This window comes from Podarcis gaigeae (genome assembly GCF_964106915.1).
Source record: "Podarcis gaigeae genome assembly, chromosome: 8".
Taxonomy (NCBI): Eukaryota; Metazoa; Chordata; class Lepidosauria; order Squamata; family Lacertidae; genus Podarcis; species Podarcis gaigeae.
The window spans coordinates 63,737,976-63,754,309 of record NC_139684.1 but is presented as its reverse complement, the minus strand read 5'-3'; the positions used below and the strand labels follow the sequence as shown (position 1 = coordinate 63,754,309).

Below are 16,334 nucleotides of genomic sequence, written 5' to 3'. Positions count from 1 at the left end.
TTTGGCTTGTGCCCCAGAACTTTTCCACACCTGTCTTGGTATGAAAGCATAGGATCTATGAAAGGTGACTGTGGCTGCTTTGTTCCCTGGTCCTTTGCTGTTGTGCTAAGGTATGATTTGGTTTAGTGTGTTGTCTGAAACTGGGCTCCTGGTTTAGCTTTCCTGGACAAACCTTGCAGTTAGTCTAGGGAGAGAGAAAAACAGTGGGTCTGGACGTGGGTGTAGCCAGGATTTGTGGGGGAGGGCAGCGCTTCAGTTAACTATGTATTTTTATTGATTTGGGGAGGGGAGCTACCCCCTGCCCCCTCTTGGCTACGCCCATGGGTCTGGATAAGTTGACACAGAGTGATGCAACAGCAAAAACCAATGAGAAGCAAAGCAGTCATTTTCTGGGGTCCCTACACTGGTGAATTTCTGCTAAGGCAGAAGGTTGGTGGTTGGAGCCCACTCAAGGATGGTGGTGGGCAGAATTCCTGCATTGCAGGGGGTTGGACTAGATGGCCCTTGGGGTTCCTTCCTACTCTTCAATTCTATGATTCTTTGCTGCTTCCCATTGGGGTCCATGTAAACATAAAGCGGAAAGAAGCTGCCCAGGACCCAGAGGAACAGTGCAGGATCCTAGTGCAGAGTCCAATGGGTTGGCAGGCATTGGACTAGGCTTCCTCAACCTCTGCCCTCCAGATGTTTTGAGACTACAATTCCCATCATCCCTGACCACTGGTCCTGCTAGCTAGGGATCATGGGAGTTGTAGGCCCAAAAACATCTGGAGGGCCGAGGTTGAGGAAGCCTGCAATGGACCATCTCAGGTTATCTCCTCCATGCCTTATGGCAGCTCATGTTTTGCAACAGGGGCGATTGGGGATAAGGACACGGAGAACGGGGCTCCTCTGCCTTTAATGACTGCACAGAGGATGGAATTTTTGGCACACGAGGCGAGAAAAGCTGCGCTTCCCGGGATTCCCCACATGCATCTTCCCTCGGCGTCTGAGGGAGGGAAACGCAGCATGCACGTCCCCTTCCTGCAGCTTCCGCATTGGGGGTCCCCCCCCCGCGCGCCTTTCTCCCGCCCGGCGCTACTTTCGGGTGTCGGCTGCACCCTCCAGGGGGCGCAGCGCCTCGTTGGTCCGAAGTCTTCGGCGGCGCTTCTGTTTGGTTTCTGCCTGCAGCTGCGTGGGAAAAAGCAAAACAGACGAGGCGGGTCTCTTGGGGAGAGGCGGCTGTTGCCGCAGAGGGGCGGCCTTGCCCGGCTAGGCTGGGTCGGCGCCTCTCTCTTTTTGCTCTTCCTTCGGCGCTTTCAGACGAGCATCCTCAGGAAGAAGCTGCTGGCGATCGGTAAGAGGAGGGGGGGGCACCGGAGTGAGAAAATGGGGGTCCCCCTTCTTTCAAGGGACAAGATGCCCAGTGCGACGGGACTGTGTAGTAATAGAGCAAACCGGGGATGAGAGATTTCTGCGGGGAGCAATTATTTGCATAATGCAACGCGAGTCCGGGAGGCGTTTAAAGAAACTGAGGAAAGTGCGCGCGCTTTTGACTTAAGGTGGGTGGGGGCAGTTTCCTTTGCTCCCCAATCCTATGCATGCTTGCTTTAGAAGTAAAACCCCAGAGACATCAGGCGGCACTTACTCTCGAGCAAGTGTGCACAGGATCACGGTTTCCTTTGCAGCTTGGCTACTCTTCGGAATAAACCCCACACAGCTCACGAGGACTTGCTCCAGAGTAAACGTGCATAGGATTAGTCTGCAAGCTTTTACCGGCTCAAACTTTTTAACATCTTGGTAGTTCGTAAGAAAAGTTGGTCAGTTTAAACTATGGGGCGATCAGGGAGCTTCCCTAAGAGGAGGGAGCGCGGGTGGGGAGACCAGTTTTTCTTCTAAAATGGGCGTGAGGTGTGTTTTTTTCTGGGTTTAGGGCTATAAAATGGAGCAATCAGCTTGTGGATCTTTCCATTGCTGGCGGGGTGTGTATACCTTGCTTGGGAAAAGAGCGTTGGTCAGCCACTGTATATGGCTTTTTTAAAAAAGAGAAAGTGTTTCACAACTTTAAAATATGGAACCAAACGTTTGAGTACAGGGAGAGGCAAAGCAAGTCAGGGCTTGCAAATGTTAGGTGAGGTGTTAAAGAGAATGCGAAGTCTCGCAGGCATCTTTATTTTTAAAAGAAAGAAGAGGTGGTATTGGAATTTCTGAATGCAGGAAAATAAACAAGTTCTCACATGGATTCCGGCTTAAGCAGCTGCTTACGGTCCGTTCCTATATAGACAATTCAAACCCCACCTTCATCCCTTTGCATTATATAACAATGGGGTTCTGTTATGTATCCAGGCTGTTGGGGAAAACTGGGAGGAGGTTGCTATTAGTGCTGTTGGCAGCCTGTGGGAGAATTGGAAGTCTAATGATCATCAGACTTTCAGCTGATTCAAAGACTGACACGCGCATATTCCCTCATGTTAATTTCATTGTCTCAAAAAAGTCACCTATCACTGAATAAGCAGCATGTATTGCTCTTTTTAGCAGAGTTGGTGTAGTGAGGTGACTTGGCCGTCTTATTTTTGTAAGCATATTTAACAGTAACAGGTAAAAAGGTAAAGGTACCCCTGCCCATACGGGCCAGTCTTGCCAGACTCTGGGGTTGTGCGCCCATCTCACTCAAGAGGCCAGGGGCCAGTGCTGTCCGGAGACACTTTCGGGTCACGTGGCCAGCGTGACATCGCTGCTCTGGCGAGCCAGAGCTGCACACGGAAACGCCGTTTACCTTCCCGCTAGAAAGCGGTCCCTATTTATCTACTTGCACCCAAGGGTGCTTTCGAACTGCTAGATTGGCAGGCGCTGGGACTGAGCAACGGGAGCGCACCCCGCCGCGGGGATTCGAACCGCCAACCTTTCGATCGGCAAGCCCTAGGCGCTGAGGCATTTACCCACAGCGCCACCCGCGTCCCTAACAGTAACAGGTACACAGCCTCAATCTACAAGGCCTGCTCAGAAGTGCTGAGGAATGGGGTGGCAGGTGGCGAAATCAGTTAGTAGTTGAAGGGAGAGCCAGCCCTTCACCTGAAACTTTGCTGGGCACCCTGTTGGGAAAGGGGGCTCCAAGGTTTCAGAGAGAAGGCTCCCTTCAGCTGCCACCTAATCACTCTCACTGCATCCATCCTGACTTAAGACTGCTAAATTGCCTGCCTTGGTATTTAGTCAGGTTCTGGCTCCCCATGGCTTGATTCAGAATAGAAGAGAGCCTGGCATTTTCCCTCTGAGCACTGCAAAAAAAAACCCCATGTTATGTTAAGATAGTGATCTCAGCCAGACGAAACTTTGGCTAGGAGGGGGTGTTAGGAATTCTGACCAAGCCCATCTTTGGCAACAGATGAAAAAAATGCCTTTGAACAGAAGGCATTTCCTGGAAGGAGGAGGTTGAGCGGGTTGCAGTTTAATGGTGGTGGAAATCAGGGCCAGGCTTTTCTTGTTGATTAACAACCAACTGGCCAGAATCCCGTATCTCCAGTGTTCTTCTTCCTCTATCATGATTTGATTGCTCAAGTCAACCCAATGGCTTAATTATTGTGTATTAACTACAAAAAGGCACACCTGCAATCCATGGCTTTTTCTTGGTTTATGAACTTTGCTTTGCTTAACGTTAATAATGGCTTAGCTTTATTTGTCAACCAGGCCACTAAGTTTAGTCTGCAAACAGTGGACCACTGATAAGCTGCTGTTGTGCTTCTCTGCCTGACAGTCTGCCCAAGGTGTGCCTCCTGGCAAGCTCATTCTCAGCTTCTCACCTCTTGCCTTGCAAAAGTGATTGATGTAATCAAAGCAGGAGTGAAAAACGTTACATAGATTCATGTTATAATACTGCCCACATAGTTTACACCTTTCCCTCCTTACTCTAAAGGGAATAGCTCCTTTTTGCAAGGCCAATTCCAGCCACATTTCATTTCACAAGCAAGACCCACTTCCTTCAAAGGGTCTTGTTTCCAGCTAAGTATCAGAGACAGGCAGTGCAATTCCTCTGCATGTTTACCTATAAGTTGCCTCACTTTGCTCAAAGGGGCTTCCTCCTACTGCGCCTAGGATTGTACGCTAACCGTCTACAGTCTAACCATGACTGCTCAGAACTCCGCCTTATTGACTGCAGTGGGGCTTACTCCTAGGTAAGTAGGGTTAGGATTACACTGCTGAGCTTCTCTGTTCCCCAAGCAGCCATCTGCTCTCCCAATTCCCCCAGTGGCTCCCGTTTCAACCACTGTCAGTTATTGCATCCATTGTTTCAAAATGCAAACCAACACAAACCCAACTCTGCTTCCTCTTTTCTTCCTGAAAGGGGTTGTTTTGCTCTGCAGGGCCTGCCCATTCCTGCCATGGCAACGATCGTGTCCGAAAAGCTCAGCCGCCTCTTCATCAGTGCCCAGCACGTCTGGAAAGTCCCTCGACTGCTGGAGGAGGCCCTCCCCTCAGCCTCCTGCACGGTGGAGGCATCGGACGTGCCCCGGCTTTTCCAGAAGCCCTACATCCATGCCGGCTACCGGCCCCTCAACCAGACCTGGAAGTTCTACTTCCTCTCGCTTTTCCAGCGGCACAACGAGGCCGTCAATGTCTGGACGCACCTGGTGGCTGCCTTGGTCCTGGTGGTGAGGTTCTGGCGGCTCTCGCAGGCGGTGGACTTCCTAGGCGACCCTCACACGCAGCCCCTCTTCGTCATCGCCGCCTCCTCGGTCATCTACGCCACCTTCAGCACCCTGGCACACCTCCTGCAGGCCAAGTCTGAGTTCTGGCACTGTGCGTTTTTCTTCCTGGACTACGTGGGCGTAGCCACATACCAGTACAGCAGTGCTCTGGTGCATTACTATTACGCCATTGAGCCCGAGTGGCACACAAGGGTTGCGGGCTTCTACATCCCGGGAGCCATTTTGCTTGCCTGGCTCTCGTGCGCCGGCTCCTGCTATGCCAAATACAGGAGCCCTCACCTCTCTTCCCTGCGGGGCAGGCTCTGCCAGGAAATGCCCTCTGCCCTGGCGTACGCCTTGGACATCAGCCCGGTGCTGCACCGCATCTACGTCTCCCCTTCCTCCGGGCTCACAGACGCGGCCGTTTTATACCACAAGTGCCACGTCCTCTTTTTCCTGATTGCGGCCTTCTTCTTTGCCTACCCCTACCCCGAAAAGTGGTTTCCCGGCAAGTGCCACTTTGTGGGCCAGGGGCACCAGATCTTCCACGTCTTCCTGATGCTTTGCACCCTCACCCAGGTGGAGGCGGTGCTTCTGGATTACGAAACGAGGCGGCCCATCTACTCACGGCTCCACGGCGACCTGGCTCCACTTTTTTCTTCCCTATGCCTTTTTGTGGCGTCCATCTGCTTCTTTACGGCCCTCCTCATGACTGCCAGAGTGCAGCGCAAACTGCATCGGAAAGAGGAGTGAGAGGGACAGAGGGGGGGAACAGAGGGGGGGGTGTTGATCTGCCAGGTTCCTTGTTCTCGCTTTGGGTGTGCCTGTGTCACTGTAATTCAGAGGACTGGACATTTTTGCCTGGCACAACTGGTGTTTCTTCCTATGGTTAAGAGCACGTCACTCGCTCACTTTTGGGTTGCTTACTACATCCGAGCAGCAGCGAGGGTGGGTCAGATATTGCACCAGAAAGGAAGTGACATGAGCACAGCCATCTTGTGGGAGGAAGAGGCCTGCTTCCTGGATGCAATAGGACTTTCCAGGAGGTGGTTCTGTTTCCCCCTGCCTCCCCTTTGAGAGAGACAGTTACTCATACACTTAATATGTCTTCCCTTCTGGTCTTCTCAGTGGTGGAAGAGTTCCAGGAGAGATGGACGAAGGCTAGCACCAGGTCCATACTTGACTAGGTGGGAGGGTCCTTCAAGCATCAACAGCCTCTGGGCACATGCCAACTTTGCTCCATGCCAAAGCCATCCCTCGATGCTCTTTCGGCATGCCTGACCTATGCAGTCACAGACCCCATGGTGCATCTCCACAGATGCAGGGGGAAGGGACCCTAGCAAGGTTGGGTCAGACTGTGGTGCCTTCATAGCTTGCCTTCTGGCTTTCCACAAGGTAGGGGTGTCCCAGAGAAAACTATCATTCCTGTCAGGTGCAACAACAATCATCCAGCTAGTTGGGAAGCTGCCATGTTTACGTGCCTTAAGGAGTGGAACCCCATAACCCTTTGGATGGGGTAAAGCCGAATGGTAATATTTGGAGTAAAACTCACCCTAGTAATTTAGGTGAATGTGATGCATCCAGGGAAAAATGAGTGTCTTGTATGTGTTTATCTAGAGTAGGGCTGGCTTTTGTGGCTGGATTTTAAAAGTAAAATGAACACACACACACACACAAGTGGTTAGGCCAAAGGACCAATTAAAGCAGGGCTGGGGACCCTTTTTTATCTTGAAGGTTGAATTCCATTCTGGGCAACCTTCCCGGGCCAGAGACAAAAGTGGGCATCCTTTATACAGGATGGTAATTCCTAAACACCCACACCCCTCTGTCCTCCATCCAAGCAAGCAAAGAGGCATTATTAGAGTTCAGTGACATGTTTCAGGCAACCAAAGACACTCAAGGAGGATGCAAAGCTCAGCTGGCAATGGGTGTAGCTTAGGAGTGCATATGGCCTGGTGACAGTCCAGGGGGCTGGATAGGGAGGCCTATAGGGCCACGTTCAGCCCCCAGGCCTGACATTCCCCATCCCTGATCTAAAGCAACATTCTGTCTCCAGCAGGAACACAGGAAGCTGCCATACCAGGCCAGGTCATGTGACCATCTACCCCAGGATTTATGCTGACTGGCAGCTGCGCCTTTTCACTGGAGGCAGCCAGGATTCGACCTGTGACCTACTGCCCTCTGCTCTGCCGCTGAGCACATGTTCCATCCCCAACCAGAGATGCCTGTAAAGCTCTCTGGTGGGGTGTTTTGGGGATAGCGCTTCCCTGAACACCAGGGTGTACTTTGCCTGGAGGTGCCAGCTCAGTTGGTGAAGCATGAGACTCTTAATCCCAGGGCTGTGGGTTCGAGCTCCACGTTGGGCAAAAAGGTTCCTGCATTGCAGGGGGGTTGGACTAAATGTTCCTCGTGGTCTCTTCCAACTCTACGATTCTATGGTTTGCAAGCCTGTGTGTGTCTTGTTTTAAAAGACCTTCTGTGCTTGTGACCATTGAGAAATCTTGTGCCGATAAATCCCCATGTTAATTATGCAGTTGACGAAAAAAGGCTTCTCCTTCTTCATTTAAAGCAGCGGTGGCTCACCTGTAACCCTCCAGGTGTTACTGGAATTCCATCAGCCCCAGCCAGCAATAGTCAGTGATAAGGGCAGCTTTAGTGCAACAACAGTCAGAAGACAGTAGGTCAGTCACCACTGGTTTAAAGGCATTTAACATCAGGAAGAGCCTATGAACATTTCATAGAATTGGAGAGTTGGAAGGGATCCCAAGGGTCATCTAGTCCAACCCCCTGCAATGCAGGAATCTCAGCTAAAGCATCCATGACAGATGGCCATCCAACCTCTACTTAAAAATCTCCAAGGAAGGAGAGTCCACCACCTTCCAAGGGAGTCCATTCCGCTGTTGAACAGCTCTTGCTGACAGAACATTCTTTCTGTTATTTAGTCAGAATCTCCTTTCTTTTAACTTGAAGTCATTGGTTCGAGTTCTACCCTCCAGAACAGGACAAAATTCCATCTTCCATGTGAAAGCCCTTTAGATATTTGAAGATGGCTGTCAAATCTCTTCTCAGTCTCCTCTTTTCCAGGATAAACATACCCAGCTCCTTCGACTGTTCCTCATAAGGCTTGGTTTCCAGACCCTTGATCATCTCGGTTGCCCTTCTCTGCACACATTCCAGCTTGTCAACATCCTCCTTAATTTGCTCAGAGGTAGGCTCTGCTGTGTCCAGTAGGGCTCCTGACTCCCAAGTAAGCATTCATAGACTTGTGGCCTAAAGGGGCTGATAATGTTGCACTTCAGTGCCCCAAGCAAGTTTGTAGAAATACTCTACCGGTGGCGTGTGGCAAGGTGACAAGGCCTTGTGTCTTGAGACAGTCTGTGGCCACCCACCTGGTTGGAATCTTCATTGGTTTTCAAAATGCAGCCATCTGATTTGACTTCACCCTGTTGGAAGAATTGTGTGGATTGGCACTTATGAGCTTCCTTAAAGGAGTGGGGTGGGCTTGGTTGGAAATGGGGTGCTCTTCAAACCTCTTAAATCAAAGGTGTGGCTTTTAGCTGGCTTGAGTCTTGCTTTCAGTCGGACTAAAAAGCCCTTGCTTTTAAAGTAGACCTCTCGGAAGAGTGCCATTTCAGAATACCTGGTGGAATTGCTTCTTCAAGTTATTTCTGGTGCTTAAAAGTGAGGGGGGGGGGGAGAAACCTCTCGGGACACAGAAATGTGGCATCATTCTAGACTATAGTTAGCAGAGAAGATGAAGAGGGGTTAGGAGCAAAAGCCCCATGGGCTGCATGGCATTATTTTGAAGACTGCATGTGACCATCCCTGTGTGTGTTGGGGGGTTGTTGTTTATATCTCAACACAGCCACTTTTGGTCTTGTACAACATTTTGAAAAGATGATCTTAATCTCTTTAAATAGCCATACTTAATCATGAACATTTTTTAAATTTAAAGAACAAAACCTATCATGTTAGGGAGCAAATTGGTCCAGAACATGCTCCTTTCCCACATGGCAGTGATTTCTCTCTGGGGAAGCAACATGCTCCCACATCGGAATTCTAAAGTGGTATCCTTTCAAGAGAGATATACCAGATACACATTATTTCTGAATGTGTTTGGTGTTCACCTAATGAATATGATGCAATTGAGAGTTTCATATAAAGGAAATTTCAGGGAGTTATGCAGAATTTTGCAGGAACTAAGGCTGGGAAGGTCATGTTTTTCCTGTCTGTCTGATATTTTATACGTTTTAATGGGCCTGTTTCTGCCATTTGTTTCTATAAAGCAATTTTCACAAGCCAAATGTTTTATAGTCTTCTGTCTCGTTCATCCCCACAGCAACCCTTTCGACAGCAGACATCGTCTGTAGAGACAACTTTGATAGGGGTGCAAAATTAGTTACCAATAGTTACAAACACATATTGATGTTTCCTTCCGGGTTTCTCTCCTCTCAACTGGCATTGTGACCACTGGACATTCTCATTCTCGATATGCTCTTGTGGGAGGAGGGTCTTCCCTTTCCTATCCTCTATGATCTTTCACCCTGAAGTATTTTTGTACTTCTGCAAACCTTGGGGTTCCCTCAAGTCTTCTGCTACCTCTTTCTTGTACATGGATGGTTAGGACCAACATGGATCCATGGAATTCATGGATGAGGACCAACACGAACTGCCTGGACCCTGGATACAGAAGGGATGGTTATAATAATGTCATGCTTTGCAAGAATTAAGCTTGTTTCCAAAGTAGTATATTTATTTCTGAAAGTAGTGTTGCATGGCACCCCAGTCTCTAAAACAGTGCGAGATTCCAGGGTTCATTTTTTCTTGGGAAATGAGGCACAGTGGAGAACATGGTGTCTTTGTGATATATGAAATACGGTTTATTTATACAGTGGTACCTCTGGTTGCGAATGCCTCTGGTTGTGCACGCTGCAGGTTACGAGCTCCGGTAACCCAGAAGTAGCCGCTCCCAGTTGCAAACTGTGCCCCAGGATGCGAGCAGAAATCAAGAGGCGCGCTTTTGCTAATGGCGCCTCGTGTTATGAGTGGTTTCTGGTTACGAATGGACCTCCGGAACCAGAGGTACCACTGTACATATACTGTATATGACCTGAGCCTACAAAGGAGGGGTTCAAAGCACTACACTCCAAGAGAGTCCTTTCTCTCCCATTGCTGCAACCTTATAATTCAAACAGGCAGTCCACATTGTGCTCCAGCTCCTCTCTCCAACTTGCTGCAACAAACTGGAACCTTTTCTGCTAGGGCAAATCATCACCAGTGCAACCTTAAACAAATGCTCTCCTTTTGTCTCTGCTTTTGTCTCTCCTAAGCCCCGTCTTAGGGCGGGGCTGGAACAGGGTCTTTGCTTTGCTGATAGCCCATTTCCTTGGCTTTGTTCTCTGTTAATGACCTATTTCTCAGGTAATCTCCTGACACAGTAGCTGAGTCCAGCTGTTAAGAATCTGACTTCTAGTGATTCTTCAAGCATTGATTAAATTCTAACGCTTACTAAATTCATGAACTATGGGAGTCTGACACCCATAAACTCTGGTACCCGCAAACTCATAACTTTCATTTCTTCCCTGGAGAGTGGATTTCAAGGAAGACAACTTAGCAACACCACTGTTTAAAACAAAAATGCAGTTAAGCAAAATGACAAATAATTATCCAGCAGCGGTAACAAAGCTTACCAGCAACCAAACTAAGGGAATCCAGAAGCGACTGAAATCAACAAACAGTTCTGTGAAAGGCAGACCTAAGGAAGGCAATTTTGACCTGCCATTTGACTCTCCCAATTTGTGGTCAGCTGTGTCTTTTTAGGGGGGTGGGGGTGTCACAATCTGGCCGCTGGTGAGGAAAAGGCTCCGCAGGGTCTCCCACAATGCTTGCAGTGTGCAGGCAGCTTTCTGAGGAGGGAAATATTCCTGCATACAGTAGATGAGAAGCAGATCCAACATCTGGCCCTGGCACCTTGGCAGAGCCCCCTCACACTGCTGCCTGCATGGCCTCCGCCACCCCCCCCCCCCCGCTTGCAGGGAAGACCTAGGTATAGCAGTCATCATTCAGCTGGGGGCTGCCATTTTGCTTTGCTGGAATGCCTCAGGCAGTCCAGAGCATTGAAAGGGAGGAATCATAAAACTGTAGACTTGGAAGGGCCGTTGAGGGTCATCTTGTTCCACCCCCTGCATTGCAGGAATCTCAGCTAAAGCATCCAGGACTGTTGGCCGTCAAATTTCTGCTTTAAAGCCTCCAATGAGTCCACCATCTCCTGAGGGAGTCTGTTCCACCTATGATATGATACCCATCCTCTTTATGGAGGATAATGCTGTCAATGGCTGCTAGACATAATGACTATGTTCTGCCTCCAGTGTCGGAGACAATATGCTGCTGAGTAGTTGCTAGGAGTTGAAATTGGAGAGAGTTGCTGTTGAGCCTCGGCCCTGTTCTTTCGCTTCACATAGGGATCTGCTTGGCCATTGTAAAAGCAGGATCCTGGGCCTTTGGTCTGATCCCACCAAGCTCACCTTATGTCCTTGAGTTTTTATTGTAGCTACCATTTTGTTTCCCCCACAATGTCTTCGACTGACACAGTATTTTGGGGCATTGCAGATAAATCAAAATGGCAGCTACTGGGAGGCAGGCACCCACAGGGGCTCTTTCACTTTTTAAAAAAATAAAGCCCACTGCTTTGTTATATGGTATTCTATCCCACAAATCGGGGGGCAGGGGGGAACCTATTATATAATAACCAAGGTCCCTTTGCCAAGAACCCCCTCAGATTTGCAGCCAGCACCAATGAAAAGCCAGCCATCCATTGTCTGGTTTTGGCCAAAGTCCCCTGGGGCTCCATCAGAGATGTCCGCAACAGTTTCTTGTTTTGTTTGTAAGAAAAAGTCACAGGAGACTGATGGGGAACAGAGGAACAGCAGCATAATTCTCTTTTCCCTTTGGGTGGAAAAGCAGCTGGAGGGATTGATTTTGAGCAGAAAAACAGCTGGAGGGAAAGGATTAAGCAGATGCTTGCACCCCTGGTTCTCCATTCCCATTGGCAGCCTTCGGGAGCTATTTTTCAGTTTTAATAAAGCTAAGAGTTGCTTCTACATGTGTGGGTTGTCTCCCACACGTGAGCCTCTTGGTGACAACAGCCAGCAGGTTTTTCTTGCTCAGCAACTTGTGAGTAATCTATTTGAGAAGTGGGGATTTCAGCAGTACTGTTCTTTTAACAGTTCATAACCATTCTTAATGCACCCCAATTTTTACCAGTCACACTCCACAGGCACAATTATGCAATGTCTTCTTTTATCCGTTGCATATATCTCAAGTGCTTAAAAAAAATAGTTATGGGACCATCCTTAAAAATAGGCCCATGTTACAAAAATATTCCAAGACATACAGTATCAAGCTTGAAATACTTCTGTCTTGGGAAAAAACATCATCACATTGTAAGGCTCAGGAAGTGATGTTGATTTTGCAGCCCCTTCAAGAGTAAATAGAAACATGGCCTCTAATGAAATTCATGGGGTTTTTTTGTTTTTGTTTTTCAGCATGCTGTAAATAGCAATTTACATTTGGAGAATGTTTTTAAAAATTATGTTTCTAGACCATATGCGTTGAAAGATGGAGTGTGTGGAGGAAGATTGGGCCTCCAGCTGTTTTTGAACTACAATTCCCATCATCCCTGACCACTGGTCTTGCTAGCTAGGGATGATGGGAGTTGTAGTCCAAAAACAGCTGGAGGCCCAAGGTTGGGAAACACTGGATTAGATGATAATCCCTGCAGCTCATTTTGAAACTAGGGGGTGGGCTTCAAACAGAGAGTTTTAGCACAATGTAACTCCACTTCAGTCTATAGCTGCCAGAATTTTGTCTAAGAGCCACCTATTCCATGCTAGATCACCTACAAAACCTTACCCAATTCTGTGATACTATACCCAGATTGGCTCTGCAGGAGCTTTTGCAGAAAATATTTCCCCAGCTCTGGTACTTCAGAGGCAGCCTTGGAATGGAGATGCCAGGCTCTGAATTTGGCACTTTTTATCCATGCAAACCAAGTTTGCAAACTGTAGCCATCTCCCTCGATATCCAGACTTGTTTTTTTAAAATTGATGCTAATGCTTTGTGCTTGGCTTAGCTTGATTTGGGTGGAGATCAGGACTATTGCCTAATAAGAATTCCTCTTCTCAGAAACAATTGTTTGTATAATAGGCATGTGGTTGCAGCAGCCTGGAGGTTTCCTGTGTATATTCTGAACCCAAGAAACCAAAGCAGAATTTATCAGGCAGATTACACATGACATTTGCTAAATGATTGATAATGTCAGTTGATAGCAGCCAAAAGCCCCAAAGAGCTTTGGACTGTTAGGGTATTTATACAGATATTGATGTTGAAGAACCATCATCACATTTTTTCTTTCTTTCTTTCAAGTCATAAAAGTTGCCTCCAGACTGTCAGTATTTTAAGGGAAGGATTCAAGCCCATACTTGAACACTAGGGTTGTGCAATTAAAGTGAATTAAGGTTCTCTGTTGCCCTAGGACAACAGACCCACTTAAAAAGAACAACGATCTTTTGTGGTTAGGAACGCCACAGGGAAATTTAATGAAAAGTATGGGATAAACTAATGATTAATGGGAAGATGTGTAAACATAGCATGCAAGTAACTCATGATAAATGCTCATTATTGCATAACCTCCCAAGGATCAAATCGGAATAGTCTAATCACCATGTAAGCAAATCAGGATGTATACTAACAGGTCGCCTGGAAGGATCCCAAAAGCTTGAAAATGGTAGTTTTATTTTACTGAATGTCTTTCTCTGTCACAAGCGAGCCAGCAGTAAATCGCATCATGCAAGTTAGAGTTAACTATTACTAAAAGTATGATCTGCACAGACTAGGCAGGGTGTCAGGCCTAGTGAGCACAGCAGCTCATCCCTGGTAGGCCTGGCCCCCATTCTTCTTCTTTGGCGATCATTCGTAAACACATTCTTAACAATGAGTCTGTGAGTGACTGTGGAGGCCAATTCTGGATCCACACATCCTTCCACAGTGGGGACATAGGTTTCCGGGCGGGAGTTGATCACGGTGAGGGTTTGCCAAATGTGCCTTCCTCTTAGCACATTTCTCCCTTTTGTCCTGAGTTTGAGCGTCTTCAAAGTCCATGACACCTTTGGTAAAGGCTGTTCTCCAATTGGAGCACTCGCAGGCCAGTTTTTCCCAATTGTTGGTGTTTATACTACATTTTTTTTAGATTTGCCTTGAGACAGTCTTTAAACCTCTTTTGTTGACCACCAGAACTACGCTTTCCATTTTTAAGTTCGGAATAGAGTAGTTGCTTTGGAAGACGATAATCAGGCATCTAAACAACATGACCAGTCCAATGAAGTTGATGTTGAAGAATCAGTGCTTCGACACTGGTGAACTTTGCCTCTTCCAGTACACTGGCATTAGTTTGCCTGTCTTTCCAAGTGATGTGTAATTTTTTTCGGAGACACTGTTGATGGAATCTTTCAAGGAGTTGGAGATGGTGTTTATAAGTGGTCCACGTTTCACAAGCATACAGTAAGGTTGGTAGTACAATAACTTTGTAAATGAGCATTTTGGTTTCCCTGCAAATGTCCTGGTCCTCAAACACTCTGCACGTCAGTTGGGAGAAAGCTGCACTTGCAGAGCTCAGGTGATGCTGGATTTCGGCATCAGTGTCAGCCCTTGTGGAAAAATAACTGCCCAGGTAGGAGAAGTGATCAACACTTTCCAACATTACACCATTGAGTTGGATTTGTGGCACTGCAGAGCAGTTGTTTTGTGCTTGCTGGTGCTGCACTTTGGTTTTTTGAATGTTGAGCAATAGGCCAAGCTTTTTGTAAGCTTCTTCGAAGATGTTTAGGAGAGTTTGGAGGTCATTCTTTGAGTGTGCAGACACCCTTAATAAACTACAATTCCCAGGATTTTCCATGACTAAGAGTGCTTTAAATATATAGTAAGGATGTGACCTCTGTTCATCCAAGCTGGGAAAACTTTGTTGGAAGCTGAGTGTCCAACTGACGTTTGCCCTCTATTGCCTGCTACTGCAAGCAGATGAAGGCCCACTTAGACACGATGTTTTCTGCATTTTTAGCCCTTGCATGGCTTAAAAAGAAACACATAGCTTGCGATGGGCGTGTAGAAACATCTCCTTTTTGTGTGGCTGGACTGTCACCTATTGTACATAGAGAAGCAACATTTGTTGCCGTGCCCATCACTGGCATGTGGCCCTTGGAAGGTTGCCCATGAAGGATTGTGGCCCTTGGGTTGGCAGAGACCCCCAGAGCTTGCTCAGGAGAGCTCCCCGGGCGCCTCTGGCTCCTTTTGGATTCCTTGCCTTGACTCCAGCTGGTACTCCTCAAAGCAGATGTGGCGTGGAGGCTGCGTCATTGTATACACCACAGAAGAACGTTCCTTCCTGTTGCTCACATGCGATAAGCAATTGCACCCTGCCTCCATTCTGCAACCCACAGCAGGAAGCTAGAGTGAAACGAACCCAGCGCCAACAGCCCCGCTGTCCTGCAGCCTGATTGATCCAGGAAAGTCCAGAAATTGTGCAAAAACAAGGCGGCTAATTAGCTGCACAAATAAGTCCCATGTCTAAAAATAACAAAATAATCTTGGGCCACTTTAAATAGAAAATGCTATTAAAAAACAACAACACTAGTTAAAAGACTATTAATAGTTTAATTCTGTACTCACTTAGCTGGGCAAAAACCTTGTTAAATTCCAGGGGATTTATTTCAGGGTAGACATGTTAAAAGTTAATTTGTTAAATGCTATTTGTTCCTCTTTTAAGGAACTGCTAGGGTTTTTAGTCATTTCTGTTTGCTTCAGCAGACTAAATCTTTGCTCCTCACCACCACCCATGTCAGACCCTTTCCTCAGAGCATGGCAATGGGGCGAGAGGTGACATTGCCCCTGTAATTTTGGGATCACTTTTTGAGAGCGCTGGTGGCGGCAGCAAAAACTGTGCAGGTCAGGGAAAGGGAGAGGCAGCAACAGAAGTAGAATTGCAGAAGGAAGGGAGTGCAATGTCTTGTGCCTAATCTACACATGGTGTGGCCACTGAAAGACTTATCCTCTGTCAATTGGTCTAATCCCCTATTAACAAGGGTTTGGAACTTCAAGCTTAGGGTCTGAATGCCTTCCCTCCAGGCCTCTCCATTTGGGCCTCAGGACTTTCTACAAGCCGTATGCAACAACAGCAGCAAGGATACTTGTCGCTAAGCATTGGAAAACCCAAGATCTACCCACACTGGAAGAATGGCAGATGCAACTGATAGACTATATGGAACTGGCTGAGATGACTGGCAGAATCCGAGATCTGGGAGAAGAAACGGTGGAAGAAGATTGGAAGAAATTTAAGATTTATCTACAAAAATATTGTAAATTGTATGAATGTTAAGAAGGATGCTAGAGTACAAACAACTTGGCACCATCAAGCTAGATGAAGTGAAATATGAAGATAAGCTAAATTTAAGAAAAGATAATTTTTTTTGGAAGTTTTAGGTTATATTTAAATCTTTAAGATTTAATAAAGGATATCTAAAATTAGAGATACAACATTGGAAAATTAGATAATAAGAATAGAAATAAGGGGATAAATTTGCTGGATAAAATTTTATAGTTAGGAACGCAGGAGCGGGAGATGTG

At 47.3% G+C, this 16,334-nt stretch overlaps 1 protein-coding gene across 4 annotated transcripts in view; it reads left to right on the top strand.

Annotated features, from left to right (window-relative positions):
- The first annotated feature begins 1,098 nt into the window (after nt 1-1,098).
- LOC310850383 (membrane progestin receptor alpha-like) overlaps nt 1,099-16,334 on the top strand; it is a 30,155-nt gene continuing 14,919 nt past the window's right edge. Inside the window, exons 1-2 of one of the 4 annotated variants that reach the window (XM_083751865.1) lie at nt 1,099-1,333; nt 4,316-8,962. In XM_083751865.1, coding sequence (XP_083607991.1) covers nt 4,353-5,411 — 1,059 coding nt within the window. In that variant the 5' untranslated portion in view covers nt 1,099-1,333; nt 4,316-4,352 and the 3' untranslated portion in view covers nt 5,412-8,962. Of the gene's footprint in view, nt 1,334-4,315; nt 8,963-14,284; nt 14,386-16,334 lie in introns of those variants that run through there. The other 3 variants (XM_083751866.1, XM_083751863.1, XM_083751864.1) reach the window with 3 other exon arrangements.